This window comes from Brachycentrus maculatus, unplaced genomic scaffold, assembly GCF_059751285.1.
Source record: "Brachycentrus maculatus isolate JH-2025_06_01 unplaced genomic scaffold, ASM5975128v1 h1tg000244l, whole genome shotgun sequence".
NCBI classification, from domain to species: domain Eukaryota; kingdom Metazoa; phylum Arthropoda; class Insecta; order Trichoptera; family Brachycentridae; genus Brachycentrus; species Brachycentrus maculatus.
Genome location: NW_028280995.1, coordinates 2,085,158 through 2,106,346, shown reverse-complemented (window position 1 = coordinate 2,106,346; position 21,189 = coordinate 2,085,158). Strand labels below are relative to the sequence as shown.

The 21,189-nt window shown below is 31.6% G+C and overlaps 1 protein-coding gene across 4 annotated transcripts in view; it reads left to right on the top strand.

Moving 5' to 3' along the window:
- LOC148306313 (tripartite motif-containing protein 3-like) overlaps window positions 1-21,189 on the top strand; it is a 145,872-nt gene that overhangs the window by 98,372 nt on the left and 26,311 nt on the right. For all 4 annotated transcript variants that reach the window (XM_088265237.1, XM_088265235.1, XM_088265236.1 and 1 more), the window contains one exon: window positions 6,569-6,681. In XM_088265237.1, coding sequence (XP_088121363.1) covers window positions 6,569-6,681 — 113 coding nt within the window. The remainder of the gene's footprint in view (window positions 1-6,568; window positions 6,682-21,189) is intronic.

Genomic DNA, 21,189 nt, shown 5'->3' with positions numbered 1-21,189 from the left:
AATGAGGCCTGTGTGGTAAAAGTTATCAAACACCCCCCTGCAACAATGATATGGTCATGTATTATTAACAATTTACTTGGGCCGTTGTTTTTCGTGGAAGGAACAATGAACCAAAATTCCTATAAGCAGGTCCTCGAACGAATTTTATTGCCCTTCTACCATACACTCGACCCAACAGAAGGTCCATACACCTTCATGCAGGATGGGGCACCTTGCCACCGGGCTAAATCAATAATAAAAATTTTGTCTAACAAAAATCTGCCTTTGCTCCCCTGGCCTGGAAATTCTCCGGACCTTAATCCTATAGAAAACGTATGGAGCATGTTAAAAAATAAGGTTTACTCATTTCCAAATCCGACAGTAGACTGTCAAAAAAAAAATATTCAAAAAAATTGGTCAGAAGACGAAGAAATAAAAAACATAATAAAACAGTGCATTTTAAGTATGCCAAAAAGAATTGAGGCAGTTATTTCTGCCAAAGGTGGAAATACTAAATACTAACTATATTCATATGAAAATATATGCATAATTTAAGCGTAATAAAGTGTTCATGTGTAAATAAAATTCAATGTTGTTTTATTTAAGGTTTTCTCTGAGTTATTCCTGTTTGAATTGAGAAATTGCGTGAAATTCTGCGTGGCCCTAATTCATTGAGTAGATACTGTATAATTAAAATGTCACTTTGTATCCATATTAGTCCTAAAAATTAAAATAGTTTTTTAACATTTGGGCAAATTTTCCATTACATATGTTTATAGTAGAATTTGTGCTCAGTAGGTATAAACTAAAGCTCGCCTCAAGTCTTCTATTTTATTAGTTTTTATGGTTACAGGCCCATCATACGCTTTTTCCGTTGGAAGCTCCGATTTTCCATTTTTTTCTTCTCTCTTTTTTGTGCGTATAATTGGTTAAAATGGATAAAAACAATAAAAAAATGTATGTAAAAAGAACTCCACCGACAAGACACACAAGATGGCTTGGTGGGTCTCTGCAAAAAAAATATTTTAAAAATGTTTATAATTGTTCTTTTGAACAATTTGTGGAAATAAAAAAAAATAATAAAAAAGTGTCACAGGAAAAAAATGAGTGGTGCCTACATTAGGCTGTCAAATGAACTGACTTATTTCTTTTCTTTACTCCTGTGATAGATATCCCTAAAATGAATCGAACAGCATCAAAATTGCCATTTCGGAAAATGCTGACTTATCCCCTTTGGTAATTAAGCGATTCAATTATAGTCACATCTGTCCACAATGCTTATTGTATCAAATTACAATTTATATTGTGCTATACTGCATTAGTTCACTCGATTGAGTTATCTGTGCCGTGTGAACTGGCGTTGTCCGGAATGTCGATACTTTGATAATTATCTGAAAATCGTTTCCGTGCTATTAAATTTAAATTAGTGAAACAAGATTGATCGGCGATTAGAAGTCAATAGTAACTAATGGGGTTATTTATGTTTATCAATCAACCATTGTGTTTACAGTATGCAACTGCAGGAACGATGGAATGCCTTCGTAGTGAGGACCAAAAGTTCATTATTTTTATTAAGGCCCAGTATTCGATAGCCCATAACTTAATTTTCTTTAAACCCAGGTGACATTTGACGTAATTGATTTTTTTTTATTGAAACACCGTATTTGTATTGAATTTTTTTTTTCGAAATGAATACATGGTTTTGAAACGAAAAGAGTTATTGAGAGGTAAAAAGTTTAAAAAAAATATGTATTGTATATTTTTTTCATATATGTAAAAATAACAACACAAAATTATAAAAATGTATTCTTTCCTCATACAGCTTTTATCTGAATGTGAACAGTAAATGGAAATCAATTGATATTCTTTATTAACTGTTAAAAATTAATTGTCTTAGCATAAGTTTTTTCAATTTTTACATAAAAACAAACTATATATGTCATTCTTCACTAAGCCTTGGTTTTACAACTACATAGTTTTATAAAATAATAATAAAAAGTAAGAAAAATAATACAAAAAAGATGTGAATGCTGTCAAAGCATAATTTACAGAAAAAATAAAAATGCAAACACAATTTAAAATAAAAAAAATATTTTAAATTTTTAAAGAAATAACCCCCAAAGATTATTATTTTAGAAGTTTGTCTGCAGGTAGGATAGTGAGGATGGGCAAGGTAAATGTGGAAAATACATCACGAACATCGAGACCACTTAAAAATATTCTTTGTTGCTTATAATAATAAAAATAATATTTTTCACTCAAATACTTGTGACGTGGAATTTATAACCCTACCTAAATACGTGCATACCTACTAAATTATTACTGTAATTATATTTCGTAACTTGACCCCTTAAATGTTGACCAGTATGACAACCCCTGGCTAGTTTAATTACCTGCTCAGGTATGCCCACCGCTAATGCCTTCATTTATCTAACGTAATCTAATAACTTCACTACCCCTGCGATACAATGTGTGTTATCAAGGATGGTTTATGATGAAAGCCGGAAGGCATTTATAACATGAGAAGAACAATTGTGCTTTATGGGAACTGGAACCCTCACTATTCCTTCGTACGAGGATAATAAGTGATAAATTGACTATAATTTCGGACGTGATTACTTGTTATACCAAAATAGATCGTTATAAATTAGGACTTACTCGTACTGCGTAATAACTACGACAATATACAGCAATACCTCCCATAGTCATAACTATTACCATATATATATGAAACCAGACCAATTTAAAAACCAACTGTATACTAATGACGATAGTCTGTCCACGATTTTTTCCTCTTTTTCAATCAATAAGTAAATTTAACATATAAATATTATACTTTTTTTTAAATTATTGAAGGGAAATTTCTTAGGCTGGGATTTGATATTCGATATTAGGACGACAGTTGAGTGAAATTTCAAGGACGCGCCACGTTTATTAGGCACATTTCGTTACATGACAGCGAAGAAAGATATAACGTAGAGGGAAGGAGAAAGAGAGCTTTACTCGTATATTCCGACGCTACGGGAGTGAAACAAAAATACGGAATCACGGACATATATTTTATCTCATATTTTAGTCATCACAAACCATTAATATAAGTTATCATGAACACCAAATAATTATTAAGTGTATATATTGAATAGACAGAAGAAAAATATGCAAGTTTTGTATTTCTTTTGAGAATTCTTTCTCTCTCTCTCTGGGTAGTTAAAATTGAATTGACACGAAATTGGCTGTACTATACAGTTCTAAATCGAAAACCAATAAGTATATTTAAAAAAAAAGAAAAGAAAACTAGGGCGGTATATGCTTGTATGTATTTAAAATCACGAGTGTGTAAGCATAATTAAGGGGAAAATCTGAAAAAAAGGTTAAAAAAATAATTTAAAGTGTATAAAGTGATCGCTTAATCCAGTTCAATGCCAGTTCGTAAGACCCGGGATGCTCAGACTTCCATTTTCTTTCATATTAAGAGAAACAATAGATGTTTCATATCAAGTTAAGACACCTATAATAAGTATTGTATCAATGATTAAAGAAAACACTTGTTTTTTACCACTTGAGTTTTATTAAAGACTACATGATTCAGAAGTTGAACTTCCATCATTCAGGTCTGTATAATAACTAAAATATAAAATATAAAATTGTTCTATAAATAAGGAGAGGGGAAAGTTAGGGGGAGGGGGTTAGTCAAGGGGCGGAGTTTGAAAAAAAATAAACATAAAAAGGCCAAATTATCTTCAAAATTTAGAAATCCAAAAAAACCTACATTCTAAAAATAATTTATTAAATAATATATTGTTATAAATTCTTCACCTTTGCTTTCCATTTTTCCTTTGTTTTCAAACTCCGCCCCTTGACTAACCCCCTCCCCCTAACTTTCCCTTCTCCTTATTTATAGAACAATTTTATATTTTATATTTTAGTTATTATACAGACCTGAATGATGGAAGTTTAACTTCTGAAACATGTAGTCTTTAATAAAACTCGAGTGGTAAAAAACAAATGTTTTCTTTAAACATTGTAACATGTCTTACCACAAAGTTAATGCCGAAACAATAAATAAAGTATTGTCTCATTGAAATGTTTTCTATTCTCTGCGTCTACGCTTCCAGGAATCATAACAAAACCCACTTTGTTTGATATAACAACAATATTGTGTTTAGTATTCGCGTATAATTTCTTGGTTAAATACAAACATCAACTTTGATTCTCACAGGAATAAGATAAAATTATTGCTTAAATTGTATATTCGTAATATGAAATCAATCCGCTAAAGAGCGCTATTGTGCTAGTTCACTTGTATTGTTTGCCATTTGTGCGGATTGAATTTACTGACATTGCCTTTCTGGTAATCTTGTATTTCTCCAATCCCCTTCCGGTGAAACTAAACTAAATTGTGCACTTATATTTCTATTGTATCGAGAGTCATAAGTTGTGAACGTAATGCTAAATTGTACGACATGCAATATACATATTATATTTAATATAAATAATGATCCATGTAGTATAACTAAAAATAACATTGCTACTGTATTCTGTATATGTATCCATATAAATATAACGTTTAAATATAAATGCTGATATCGCTCACTCCTTTCAAGAACGTCATAAATCAAAAATCGTCAATTTTCAGTTGTGCATGTTTTCAGAATGCCCAGAAAATGTACTATATCCCAGCAAAAGAGGCATATTTTCAACTTAATATTTACCCGCTACAGGGCAGAAAATGTTGTTTTTGCATTTTGAAGAAAATGTAATGTTTAATTATTTTTATAAATAAATTAAATATTTTTCAAATGTAGAAAAAACCTTCAGGTTTTACCTAAAAAGATTTGTTGCACAGTAAAAAGTTCAATAAGTGGCTTGATATTTATTTTGAATACATTGTGTTATATTTTTAAACTTTAAAATCGTTCTCCTGAGAAATCAAGTATTTTGATTTATGACGTTCTTGAAAGGAGTGAGCAAAACATATTATGTTTAAAATCTTGAACCTTCTAAAGTTGTTCACCGATTGCCTTAAAATGTTGACACAACATTGCATTTGACACCTGTGGCAGAGAAAATATGTTTATTTTTTTCTCCGCAATGGCAGCGCCTTCTGTTGAAAGTTACAGCAACACACGCAATACTAAACATTGCTCTTGACAGACAGCGGTTTTTCTGCTTATAAATATTGTTTACCCACAAGCACTGTGGAATAAAACATATTAGAAATATATTATTTATTGATTCGGCATTAACTTTGTGGAATGACATGATTATTTTAATTAAATTAAACACTTGAATAATCCACTGAATCGAGTTTTATTTTTATTTACGACTAGTTTCGAAAACGACAATTGTTTTCATCTTCTGGTACAAATTAAAACTTAAAATAGTTTTAATTTGTACCAGACGATGAAAACAATTGTCGTTTTCGAAACTAGTCGTAAATAAAAATAAAACTCACTTCAGTGGATTATTCAAGTGTTTAATTTAATTAAAATATTGTAAATGTGTGCAATTTTTTTTTATCTCTTTTCTTTTGGTTAAAATACCAGACTGAGTCACACCAACGTGTGCACGGGTACAGCTAGTTATAAATAAAATTTAAAAAGGTGTAAGAATTATTTTTCAAATTGATTTTTTTCCGTGTGAAGTTTTCCCCAAATAGAGATTGAGTGCGACTACTTCTGCATCATTATTGTTTCATTTGCAAGTTAAACTTTGTTATAAAATCACTATAAATATTTTATTCTAACTTCATCATAATGTCTACCGGTTTCGAAGCTAACCGCTTCTTTATCAAGACTGATTAATACTAAAACACTATCTACTGAACAAAATTCTATAATTCTATAATATTTTGGCCGCTATACAAAAGAGCTTGGGTAGATCTCAAAATAAAGCTACTTGAGATCTACCCAAGCTCCTTTGCCTAGCCGTCAAAATAATTTGAATTTTGTTAAGTAGATAGCGTTTTAGTATTAATCAGTCTTGATAAAGAAGAAGTTAGCTTCGAAACCGGTAGACATTATAATTGAGTTATAATAAAATATTTATTTACAACATTGTGATTTTAAAACAAGGTTTTAATTTAAATAAAAACATTTTAACTATAAAATGTATAATCACAAAGTTAGTGCTTCAAATATAAATTATAGTAACCATTTGTTGCTCTAAATCTATTCAAAAAACAAATAAGGATCCTAACCAGGACCTTGACAGGACATTGCAGACTGAGGAAACACATGACAAAAATTGGACTTCATGACTCCCCAGTGTGTAGATTTTGTATGGAGAATAACAAAACGCCAATTCACATTCTCTACAACTGTGACGCACTCGCTCGCAAACGAAGTCACATCCTTGGAGGACCTCTACTGGACTCAGAGAAGGGGAAGCTCCTACCACCAAGACAGGTCGTGAGTAACATGACTCACGTAGGTCTTGGCAGTGAGCTGTAATACAGAGGGAGGTCGCAATAAACCTAATATGGTCGCAGTGACATAAGGGATGCAAGATCCCTTGACTTAAAAAAAAATTGTTGAATAGACTTTTTTCGTTGATTGGTTTTATTCATGTTGCGCTTCTGTTTTCCCAGGGCCCGCCTCGGGGGAGGCGGCATGGCTGGCATGAGCTCCACGCTGGTCGAGACCGTCTCCATCAACTACGAGGACTTCAACGAGAGCTTCCTCACCTGCGGTACTTGCCTCTGTAAGTTTATGCATCTTTTCATCAATCGATCGGCAGTCAAGTAGTGATTATATCTATCCATTTTTACTTGGTATATCCCACTGTTTATTAACTCGTGACTCGGTGTTTCGTATAATTCCGCACCATTATCAAACATCGTATTTGCCTCTGTAAGTTTATGCATCTTTTCATCAATTGGTTCGGTAGTCAATTAGTGATCATATCTATCAATTTTTAATTTTAATTTTATCTGGTAACTATCACTTAAAATCTACTGTGATACGTGTTTTGATGAATTTCGCGTAATTATCAGATACCGTATGTGAAGCTAAGTCTAAATTTTAGAGTTGTGCCCTTAGGACATAGGAGGATGAAGAGGGGGTAGAAGCTGTTTCTTATTTTACTAGTGAGAACATGGACAATAGGGGAGAGGATTTAGTCAGTGTCGTGTCGTCAATTGCGGGTTTATTATTATTTATATTTTTTTAATTATTTGCTATTGTTTCAAAATGTTGAATTTTATGACTTATACATTATTTATGTTCATATTCATAATATACAACTGTTTCCAGTATATTTTCATAAAAAAAAGTGTCTGAAAACTCATAAAATAATAGAATTTTGGAAATAGTCGTATTTACCAAGTAATATATATATATATATATATATATATATATATATATATATATATATATATATATATATATATATATGTAATAAAATAACTAGGTACCTACCTATACATTTTATTAAGTACCTACAAATAGTACCTACATAAAACAGTTCTACCACTAGATGTCGCATGCGTCGCTCAGAAGAAAACAAAAGACTTCCGATAATATTATTAACTGTCAGAATCATATAGATATAAAAATTATTGTAAAGATTAATTAAGAATAAACTTTTATTGTCGTTTCTTTAATTACAAAGCAACACATTGTTTATTTTATTATTATACACCCACTTTACATATTATTTACACGCAATTTACAAAAGAAAAATATTACCACGTTATAAAACGACAATTTTGTTAATCAAAAATAAAGAAACAAAAAAAAAAAAAATGGATACTGCTCCTCAAACATTAGAAAACTTACTAGAAAAATTAATACAAAATGCTCAGGTAAGCAAACATCAAAATTTAAAAGATATTTCAGAGAAGTTCATCATTGAAAAATTTACAAGCAAAAATCCTAATGCAAACCAGTGGATGGATATTTTTGAAAAAGAATGTACACGTTTTGAGGTGACAACGGATGAGAAAAAAATTGAAATATTAAGATTGTTTATGGATAAAAGTTGTGAAGATTGGTACAGTTCGATGATGATAAAATTTTCCATGAACTCAGAATGGATAGTATGGAAAAACAACTTTAGTAAAACATTTACAAACAAGGGATGGAACCATGTAATGTTTACATTATCTTTTAAATATAACGACGGTTCCTTGTTAGACTATGCCATAAGGAAGGAAAAACTTTTGTTGGAGATGAGAAGAACGATCGACATGGGTACCTTAGTAGATCTTATTGTGGCTGGTTTACCAGAATTTATAATTAATAAGATTGATAGAGAAAAATTAGAAGATACAGTCGATTTATTCAATGAAGTAAAAAAACACGAAAACATTGTAAATAAAAAAAGGTTTTCGGATCAAAGAAGATATGGAAATCTAAGAACTAGTGGTAAAATTAAAGATAAAAGTCCATGTAAGATTTGTGAAAAATTAAATAAGGGAACTCGATATCACCCTGAAGTAACGTGCTGGTTTAGAACAAAGGAGGATGATAAGTTTAATAATAAAAATACTATCAGACATGTAAACAATTCAGTTATAGAAGCTAAGTTAAACGAAACCGATCAAAAAAACGAATAGTAACACCGTTAATAAATGTCAAACTATTACTAAATGATCAAATTGAAATATTTGGAATTTACGATTCAGGTTCAAATGTTTCTCTAATAAATTCTAAGTTATTAAAACTAAAAGGAAAAGGAAACAATATGAATGAAGCAGATTTAGTAACAATTAATGGTGTTAAAAAGACAAACGGTTTGACGACTTTGAAAATAAAAATATTTGAATTGGAAAAAAACGTTGATGTATATATTATTGATGAAGAAAATTTCAAATATGATTTTTTGATAGGATTAGATATGATAAAAAAATTTAAACTAATCCAAAATGAAGACTTAAAAATAACACAAAGACAATGCTTGAAAAATGAAAATAAAAAGAAAGTAGAAAAAATTTCTACAAAATATAAAATTAAAAATAGTGAATTTAAAAATACAGAAAATAACAACAGCGAGGAATGCAAAATAAATTATAATGAACATGTAAAAGAAGAAGATTTTGAAATAAAAATAAATCATTTAAATCAATTTCAAAAATCTAAAATAAATGAACTGATTTGCAAATATAAATCCGTTTTTGCAAAAGACAAATATGATATCGGCACTGTTAGTGGATACGAAGCGAGGATAGACTTACTAGTAGACAGATATTGCAGTAAGAGGCCTTACAGATGTACCGTAGAAGATAAAAAGGAGATAGAAAAACAAATTGCAAAATTACTGGATAATAAGCTAATAGAAGAATCCTACAGTCCATTTGCTGCACCTGTTACATTGGCATTTAAAAAAGAGGAAAACAAAAAATCCAGACTGTGTATAGATTTCAGAGACTTGAATAAAATAGTAGTGCCTCAAGCTCAACCATTTCCTTTAATTGAAGACCTAATGATAAAGACCAGGAATTGCAAATTTTTTTCAACACTAGATATAAACTCAGCGTTTTGGTCTATTCCTTTACGAATCGAAGACAGAAAAAAGACGGGATTTGTTACACAAGAAGGACATTTCCAATGGACTTGCCTACCATTTGGATTGAAGACCTCACCAGCAATTTTTCAAAGGATACTAGGTAACATATTAAGAAAGTATAAACTTACTGATTTCACCGTTAATTACATAGATGATATTCTTATATTTTCTAAAACTTTTGCTGAGCACATTAAACATCTAACACAGTTGCTGGAAGCGATCGAAACGGAAGGTTTCAGGTTAAAATTTACAAAATGCGCATTTGCGTCAGACTTGGTAAAATATCTAGGTCATATAATTCAAAATAATTCAATAAAACCAGTAAAGGATAATTTGATTTCAATAAAGAATTTTCCTGTTCCAAAAACGATAAAAAATGTAAGACAATTTCTGGGGAAAATAAACTTTTACCATGAATACATACCAAAGAGTGCAATAATACTAGATCCATTGCATAACTTACTAAGGAAAAATCAAAAATTTATTTGGTGTGATAAATGCCAAAAAGCATTTGAAATAACAAAAAGCATGCTTTGCTCACAGCCCGTTCTAGAAATTTTTGATCAGGATTTACCAATCAACATTTATACCGATGCTTCTTTAGAAGGTGTTGGGGCCATTTTGAAACAAAAGCAGCCCGATGGTAGAGAAAAACCAGTGGCATACTTTTCAAAAAAACTAAATGAAGCCCAGAAGAAAAAAAAAGCAATATATTTAGAATGTTTAGCAATTAAGGAAGCAGTAAGATACTGGCAATACTGGTTAATAGGTAAATCATTTACGGTTTATTCAGATCACAAACCTTTGGAAAATATGAATCTGAAATCTAGGACCGATGAAGAGTTAGGTGATTTAACATATTATTTATCGCAATATGAATTTGAAATAAAATATAATCCAGGAAAGAAGAATTTAGAAGCAGATTGTCTAAGCAGGAATCCAGTATTAGAATCGAGTGAAAATGCAGATTAACAATTAAAAGTTGTAAATTTGGTTAAATTAGAAGATATTTTAAGAGATCAGAATAAAAATGAAAGAATTCAACAGAAAAAAAACAAATGGATAGAAAAAAACAATGTCTATTTTAAAAAGGTCAAGAAAAAAGAAAAAATAATTCTTTCAGAACCGTTTAGCATCGAAATCATAAAAGACATACATGAAAACCTATGCCATATTGGAATTGGACAAATGCAAAAGACTATTAGTCCACATTACACAGCCAAAAATTTGACGAAAAACATAAAAACAATTTGTAGAAATTGTGAAATTTGTATTAAAAATAAATCAAGAGGACAAAAGAAATTTGGATTTATGTCTCATCTAGGCCCGGCCACAAAGCCTTTTGAAATAATATCTTTAGACACAATTGGAGGTTTAGGAGGTTCAAGATCAACAAAAAAATATCTACATCTCTTAGTGGATCACTTTACAAGATACGCATTTGTTTTAACCTCGAAAACTCAGAATGCAAATGATTTTATAAAACTAGTCATGAAAATAACAGAAACCGAGGATATTGGTATGCTTCTCACCGACCAATACCCAGGAATAAACTCGAAAGAATTCAAGGAATTCTTAAATGACAAGCAGATCCCAATAATCTTCACTGCAGTAAATGCACCATTCTCAAATGGCCTAAATGAAAGGCTGAATCAAACATTGGTGAACAAAATCAGATGCAAAATAAATGAAAAAGGGAAAAGAAGAGCATGGACCACAATAGCTCAAGAATGTGTTAATAAATATAATAATACTAATCACTCAGTCACTGACTTTTCCCCAAGTTATCTTTTATATGGTACAGATGTAAATATTTTACCCAACGAATTAAAACAAGGAAAATCTAATAATGACTGGATTAGAGACAGGAAAATAGCGCTTGAAAATACAATAAAATCACATAATTACAATAAAACATTATTTGACAAAAATAGAATAGGCTGCGAATTCAACGTAGGAGACATGGTGTATGTGGAAAATGGAAACAAGCTAAACAGAAAAAAATTGGATGAACTAAAAATTGGACCTTATAAAATTATTGAAAAAATTTCTAACTCAATATACAGAATTGATACAGGTCACAAAAAAATAAAATCAAACCTTTATCATATCACTAAACTTATACCAGTCCCTTCACTACAAGAAGATGATCCGGAGGACGAGTGAAAATTTTACTATGAATTTTCATCCCCAAGGGGGGAGATGTAATAAAATAACTAGGTACCTACCTATACATTTTATTAAGTACCTACAAATAGTACCTACATAAAACAGTTCTACCACTAGATGTCGCATGCGTCGCTCAGAAGAAAACAAAAGACTTCCGATAATATTATTAACTGTCAGAATCATATAGATATAAAAATTATTGTAAAGATTAATTAAGAATAAACTTTTATTGTCGTTTCTTTAATTACAAAGCAACACATTGTTTATTTTATTATTATACACCCACTTTACATATTATTTACACGCAATTTACAAAAGAAAAATATTACCACGTTATATATATATATATATATATATATATATATATATATATATATATATATATATATATATATATATATATATATATTTTTCTTTATAATATTAATATTATTTAATATATCGGACACTGGATTATTCACCCTATGGATGAGATGTCAAATGAAAAAAAATCTTTATTTTCCTCAATTTTTAATATTCCATTCAAGCTGTTTTTTATTACTTTTTATTTCGAAACATTTAGTAAACTTCCATGTAAAAATACCCACTATTCAATAAATACTATTCCCTTTACATTCTCTTTATCTTAGATCTTTTATTGCTGTATCCGAAGCTTTTATATCATTCTGTCAGTCGTTTGTTTTTGTTAGATTCTTGCCTCTTCTCGGCTCCAGTCTTCTCCACGAGACACTTGTATAACTGATGCAATAATGTATAATTCATGCATCTGCGCCTAATAGTCATAACCTGATTAGGATTCCTGTTTCAGTGCAAGAACTTGTAAAATTGTATACGTGTAACTTGTCACTCAGTTTATCGTCGAAAGCAGTTTTATTTGCTGTCGTAATATCATTCAATCAACTCGTTTACTTTCAGCATTATTATGATAACGTCAACATTTTGAGTGTGACCAAATACTTGTTCACAAAATCAGGATTTTCTCTAATTAGAGGAGTTATTTTCATATAATTTTTTGACATCTCATCAAAGATGAAGAAGAATATGGAAGTCTGGGCATTTACGGGGCTGACGATCGTCATAGGCTGGTTTAAGTGATCACTTTACACACGTGTAACATTCACAAATTCTACCATTATTGACACCCATACTACTCAAATTCTTGGAAGTTCTATATATATGAACCAATTTTGAAACATTATTATTTAATCACTAGAACTTCACCAGAGACATCTATTGGTAAAGTGTAAAGTGGTCACTTAAACCAGCCTATGACGGTCGTCAGCCCCATAAATGCCCAGACTTCCATATTCTTCTTCATCTTTGAAGTGATGTCAAAAAATAATATGATAACGTTGTTGCGTCATGCGGTTTTTTGAAGTTAAACTTCGTTTGAAAGTGCAAAATGCATAACAAGGCGAAACAATTGTCAGAAAATTTATTTAAATGTGTTTTTTAACAATAAAATACAATTTAGTAATCTCAAAAACTCAGTGATTGATTTTAAAATTTAACCTGTCCGTACATGATCGTACGGCACCACCGAACTTTACTCAAAGGAGTATGGCCGTACATGTACGGCCGATACAAAACATGATTCATAACATGATTTATATCAAATATGTTTAAAGCATGATTTATGTAAAAATTATCAATGTTTCAAAATTATGTTTACCGGTGTAATTATTTTTTTTTATTTAAGAAAATATGTTGCTTATAGCATCGACTATGATAAAAATTATACCATTGTAAAAAATAGCAAAAAAACTCACTTCCAGACAGGATAATTTAAAAAATTAAATTGATATTATTAATAAACTAAAAAATATATTCACTCGCATAGATATGAACGCGTTACGTATTTTACCAAGCAGTTCACACTTCTCATAGATACTTTTGTTGAGACGGAAATATTGGAAGAACGTGTATACGTACACAGTATTGTTCATATATTACGGAGGCCAGTGATATTGCTTTAATGGCTATACACCACGTGATCTCCTCATCTAAAGAACAAGAATATTGACCATCGATTGACCTCGCGTTGCTCCCATCGGATCGCAGATACTTCGCGTCTGAAATCATCAATTCTCGTTTGTTGCTAATATGCACACCAAATATTACGCTTGGCTCCGTTTTTTGTTGTTGCTATAGAGTTCACGTAAAACGTCTAACTAATTTATACGAACATTTTTCAATTTGAATTAACTTCGACTTTTTAGGGTTAGGTTAGGGGTAATTACACTTGGTTCAATTTTTTGTACATGCAGAAGATCTGAACAGTTCTTAGGATCATTTTTCAATTTGGATTACGATTGATTTTTAAGATAAGTATAGGAAAACCCCTGTAATCCGTCACCTTTGTGACTGGAGGAGGTATGATATTATATAAAAAAAGCTAGGATTATCAGAAAATACAGAAAAACACGAATTTGCAGTAAAGTAAGCAATCTTTGAATTCAAATATGAAGTGTTGTTTTCTGCATCAAAAACAATGTAATTAACCGCACAAAATGTATTATTATTATTTACAACATTTAAGAATTTGAGTAGTGTGGTTGTCAATAATGGGTAGAATTGGTGAATGTTACACGTGTGTAAAGTGATCACTTAAACCAGCCTATGACGGTCGTAAGCCCCGTAAATGCCCAGACTTCCATATTCTTCTTCATCTTTGATGAGATGTCAAAAAATAATATTATTATTATTATTGTTATTGGTATTGAATAAATTAAAATTGTAAAAAATATTTTGAAAAACGCTTGGTTCATGCACATTTTTCGACATCGGGGTTTGAAATTCGATAACAAAAATGTTCAGAATAACAAAATATATTTGGATACTATTCAGATATTCTTTTCTGAAAGTAATAATTTAGAGGCAGCGAGAAGCTCGTGTACTTCCTGCTTCTAATTGAATAAGGAAATTAATCTCGCTCCCCATCAATCTGCGTAACAGAATTTCGATCTAAATTTGTGACGGTGCCGCGTCGTCGCTATAAACCCTCTTGAAATATATTTCCATCGCAAACCTATTTGTGCAATAAAGGATCGCTGCATTGGCGGTTGGTGGCTAGTATTTTGAAGAAATCATTATTTTCTATGTTTTAAAGAAACTCGATTTTGAATATGTTTATTTTAAATTTAAACTTATTGATTTCTTTAGCCCTTAATACTCCTTAATACCTTAATTATAATTTTGTATATATCGTAGTCATACAGAAGAAAGTGACCAAGTGCATGTATTTACAAAAACGTGATCATTGACTATTTGATATCTTACAAGCTTAATATTGCCCTGAAAAACATCCCAAAGGATTTTAAACTTGTAAGAATAATATTGACGTGGTGAAAATGACTAACTGCATTGATGTTTATTTTCTTGCCAAGCAAAAGTGACTTAAATGGCCCCCCTGAACTTTTTACGTTTTGTTTGTTGGTCACTTTCTCCTGTACGAGTACGATATATATTATGTAAATAAGTTAATTGATTGTATTCATTGACAAAACGGATTACGTTATATATTATATATATATATATATATATATATATATATATATATATATATATATATATATATATATATATATATATATATATATATATATATATATATATATATATATATATATATATATATATATATATATATATATATATATATATATATATATATATATATATATATATATATATATATATATATATATATATATATATATATATATAGGGTCCGCCATCTAAAGTTTTTTTTTTCAACTAGTGCTTATTTCGTGAATGGTAACACTTAGCTCATGTCTGATTTGACAGATAATTAGTTTTATCCTTCCGCTGAGCGAATATGGTTGTGTATACGCTTGAACAACGCTGGGAAATATTGCGACATTACTTTGAAAATCATGGTAATGTTGCAGAATGTGTGCGAAAATTGCGTACGGTTTTTGGAAGAAGAGAAGCACCGTCAGCTCCGTATGTTCGTTATCTTGTGAAAAAAGTGAAAGAAACTGGCATCCTCATCGATAAACCAAAGCGTGAAAAGCCAAAAACAGTGCGTACACCCGAGAATATCGATGTTGTGGCAGAAAGTGTGCGTGAAGCGCCATCAACATCAATTCACCGTCGTTCTCAACAATTGAACATTTCGGAGACATCATTGAGACGAATTTTGCATAAAGACCTTGGTATGACGCCATACAAAGTCCAATTGGTTCAGGAGTTGAAGCCAACTGACCATCCAATGCGTTTTCGCTTCGCTGAGTGGGCCTGCGATCGACTTACAGAAGATGCCGATTTTGCCAAAAAAATCATCTTTTCGGATGAAGCTCATTTTGATCTTGGCGGGTATGTAAACAAGCAAAATTGTCGTATTTGGGGCACAGAAAACCCGCACGCATACATTGAAAAGCCGGTACACCCAAAACGAGTCACTGTTTGGTGCGGATTTTGGTCCAGAGGCATAATTGGGCCATTTTTCTTTGAAAATGAGCAAGGAGTGGCCGTTACAGTCAATGGCGATCGTTATCGGGCCATGTTGAACGGATTTTTGTTCACAAAAATTGAAGAGGAGGATATTGGCAACATTTGGTTTCAACAGGACGGCGCTACGTGCCACACAGCCGAAGCTACACTCGATGTTTTGCGCCCTGTTTTTGAAAAAAAAAAGTTATTTGGCGGACCCTTATATATATATATATATATATATATATATATATATATATGTATATTCAAATACTAACGCTATAACGGATTACGTTAGTTCTTTATTGGAACAATACAGAGTGTGTTAATTTAAAAAAAAATATATTATTATAGAATTTGCATCATATAATGTGGAGCCAAAGTTTATATTGGATTTAGCGTAGTAAATGCAATGCATTGTCCACATAGGAGTGCTTAAGGGCTAAATAACTACTTACCTTACATATAATTTATGTGATTTTAAAACAAAGTTACATTTTAATTGTAACTTTCCTTGCGATCACTTGACTCGTACGATGTTGGTAGCTAGCTCCCCGATTAAAATATTTATAAAAAAAACAGGTCGCCTGTAGTGATCAGAAGTTTGGCCATCCCTGATATGCACCAATATAGCAACACTATTCTGCGCACCATGAAATAAAATAAGTACCTACCTAACTAGATTTGGAGCATGTTGCCACCTACAGCTTGTTTACCACGTGATTTCATGTGCTCCTGGAATGCCACCTTTGTCTTTTTGCTTTCAGGGCATTCGTCCTTATTGGACATTAACGGCACAAGTCCTTATTTATGCAGAACAAAAGAACGAGCCACGCTCGGTCGTGAAATGAGTACCTACCGATCACTATCCCATTTGAGTTGAGTGACCAACTGGGTTGGTAGCCGGTCGGTCGTAATAATGTCATACTTTGATACCGTGTCCTTGTTTGGTGTTTCCCTTATACGTTCCTTGGTTGCGTTAATATTTTTTTCCCATTGCATGAAGGAAGTTATTCATAACAACTGTTGACCGCAAAGAAAACGATAATACGGCTCAGTTGGTAGTATAGGGTGGCAATTTAAGGCTATTCGTTCATTTCTTATTCAGCCAGCACAAATAGGATAAATAAGCCTCTAAAGTATTAATATAATAAAATATTGTCTCATAACGTGTAAATGTATAATAAAGGCAACAGTGTACAATGTTATGTATTTTTTGAGTAACCTCACATAAGTATAAATGCGAATATAAAATAAATAACGCTTTTTCAAGTTTTGTACCTACTTAAATTTCAACTATGCAAAATGTAACTTCAGTTCAGGCTGTCAAAAAAACTTTTTAGCTACTGAATTCTATAAATGAATTTTTAACAAAAAATAATTTTTGTGGGACTTTGAAAAAATTTGCACTTTTACTAACTCAATATATTATACATTTTCCTAAGTAGATAATGTTGTATATTTTCACCTTGGCTCCCAATAATAGAACGAGGACGGCTGGATAAGATTTAAAACGACATTGTCAATCAGATCCTAGAATTTGGTGGTGTCAAAAGTCTACGTAATCGGAGGGCATTTATGAACAGATGTATAGACGTGAAGAGAGCTAGAAGTGTATGTTAGGACAGAAGAGTGTGGCGTCGACCACTACGCAATGGAGGCGGACATGTTGACATATTGACTTTACCGCGTGTTTTTTTTAAATATTTGTGTCGGGTTGTGGTCCCGTGGTTAGTGTCGCGGACTCTTAAGTCATAGTTTCTCGGTTCGAACCCCTCTACCGCAATTTGATACCTATTTCTAATAATGAGCCGCTTAGGCTAACAGAAATAGTATGAAATTGAAATATTTTTGAAAATAATAAAAACACAAATATTTTTGTTTTATTTTTATTTTTAAAAAGATAAATATTTGTGTTTTTTTATTATTTACAAAAATACTTCAATATCATACTATTTATGTGAAGCCCAACCGGCTCATTATTAGAAATAGGTATCAAATTGTGGTAGAGTGGGTTCGAACCGAGAAACTCTGACTCAAGAGTCCGCGACACTAACCACCGGACCCGGGAAACAATTTTATTTAATAAGAAATAGAGCAATTTTTGTGGTAAAATTTTCATATTACGATCGTTTTCATTAAAAATCGTCTTTAGGTCACCGTTTTTGGATACGTGAATAGACGCAAGTAACAAACTGGCTCGTGGGTATGATTCCCACCGCAAAAAAATGATTCGAGCGAGTTTTTTCAATCGACGAGTTTTATCTGGTGTTAACACAGTTATTCCTGCTGATATGTAGGCGATCCACTGACGAAACTGGCTTATTATTGTCTAATAATTCATAATGTTATGTTGGCAAGTTGTTTTGTGCAAAGAATATAAGTAATAAGTATATCATTAAATTAATTTTAGAGTATATTCTCCCTCGTGACTGTTTGAATGGGAGCATACCATATAACAATTTAATTTAATTTTACTATAATAATAAAAACTAACTAACTAACTAACCATCACGCCGCTTCCCCGCAGGGGTAGGCAGAGGGAATAGAACGCCACACCACTCTGTCTTTGCAAACATTCTTCGCCTCTTCCGCGTTCATGCATCTCCTCATACATACCCGTCGATTGTTACGACTCCTAACCTGACCACTTTCAAGTATTTATATTGAGTTAATAATATATTTTGTTTATTGATTTGGCGTTCAATTTGTAGAACTCCATTTTAATTTATGTATTTATTGTTGAATCATTTTTGAAAATGCCATAACTAGGCGAAATTGCATGATGAAAATGGCAATTGTCTAAAAATTAATTTTTATGTGTTTTTAACAATAAAATACAACTTAGCAGACTCAAAAAATCGGTGTTTGATTTAATAATTAATACATAGATATATTTTGTAAATAAAAGTAAATTAAAAAAAATTACTAACCATCACGCCGCTTCTCTGCAGGGGTAGGCAGAGAGAAAAGAACGCCACACCAATCTATTTTGGCACATGATCTTCGCTTGTTCCACATTCATACGTCTTCTCATACATACACGCCGATTGTTCCGACTTATGACCTGACCACCTTCAAGTGAAATATTATAATATAAACATACGGTAACTGCATCATATAAAATCAGTCTTGATCGTTAAATACACGGAGGAAAGGCGATCAGCTCTGCGCTTCAGGTACTTGGTCCAGGGTCATATGAAATATATATTAGACTGAAAAATCACCAATATAGCTCTTCCCACAGGCATAACCATCGGCAGGTTGGTCCTGTATATAGGAGTGTGAAACAATCTATGCCGACGCTGTATAAGTGAACTATCGGGAACATACAGACCAATGCTCGATAATTTCAGGATTGTCGATAAAAATGCGTCATCAAGTACACATTCCATCGATGGAGGCAGACGAGTGTTATATTACCATACCACAAAACAATGCTTTTAATCTACAAAATATTTGATACATTTCGCTCACTCCTTTCAAGAACGTCATAAATCAAAAAACTTGATTTTTTAGGAGAACGTTTTTAAAGTTTAAAAATATAATACAATGTATCAAAAATAAATATCAAGCCTCTTATTGAACTTTTTACTGTGCAACAAATCTTTTTAGGTAAAACCTGAAGGTTTTTCCCACATTTGAAAAATATTTAGTATATTTAAAAAAATAAGTAAACAATACCTTTTATTCAAAATGCAAAAACAACACTTTCTGCCCTGTAGCGGGTAAATATTTAGTTAAAAATATGCCACTTTTGCTGGGATATAGTACATTTTTTGGGCATTCCGAAAACATGCACAAATGAAAATTGACGATTTTTGATTTATGACGTTGTTGAAAGGAGTGAGCGATTTGTTACTCCCTGAAACGTTTGTTTGCTGGATATTTTGGAATTATCTTATTTTTCTCTATCCATCATTGTCATCCTTTATTTGCGATTCTCTCTTCTCCGCGAGAGTCCACTCACGAAACTCGAACTCGTCAATCATCGTTAATTAGCTCTAAGGGTAGAACTCCATTTATATTTTGGCCCGCTGCTTACGCTTTTATTAGTTTGTTTTTATGGATGTGTACGGATGTAAACAAAAAAATTGTATCTAAGCTCTGACTCATGCCCCATCCTGTAACCTTTAACCCATGGGTGGCCAACATTTTCAGCAGCCGGGCAAAATTGTAGAAATCAGATTTCTTCCCGGGCCGTAAAACAAAATTTCTTTTAATATTTAAAAAAAAAAAGAAATATTTTTTGTTTAAAGAAGATATGACAAAAATGTGAATCAAACATATTAATAATATAAGAGTTTGACAATACAAAAAATAAACATTTTTTTATTATTTATTTTTAAATTGCGAGACGTCTAATTTTGTTTGTCAGAACTAAGTGCATCAATGTTGATACGTTAACGATTTATATTGTTGCTACATGCAAACAGTTTTCCAAATGGTCATCAGTGATTCTCGTTCTTATTTGAGATTTAATATGCTTCATTCTACTAGTATTATGGCTACTGTATAACTAGCTTTTACATAGCATTTTCACTTTGAGTCGCTCTAGCACTCAGTTATAGCAGCTTGTATGCTTATCAATGCGTATTTAAAAGTCGTTCGCAAAATGTTGTGTTTGTTTGTTAACACGAATACACCATAAAAGAAATTGTCACAATAGTGAGATACTTCCATATATGGGATATGATACGAACTACGCACGTAAAATTTTCTTTTGATGGTTTTATGTACACTTAAAGAAAAAAGGCGTGAAATGCTCCGCGGGCCGCGGATTTGCCACCCTTGCTTTAACCCTTTCCACTCTGACCATTTTTCTTATAACTGATGAGCTACTCTGATCTTAAATTGTATTTTTTTTTTTGGAAACATTGTTATTTATTTTATTAATTTTTTTGTTGTTTTCTTATTGTTTTTATTTTATTAAAAGTAAAAGAGGTAATGAGGGGATCCCGAGGGGTGGGGACGAAGTGTCGGCCTCTGTCCGTACATCCTCCTCCCCCCTCATTAATTGAATAGAGCAATATTTATTTCTTCAGAAATATTTTGAAGATTTTCCTCTATGTGCAGCTG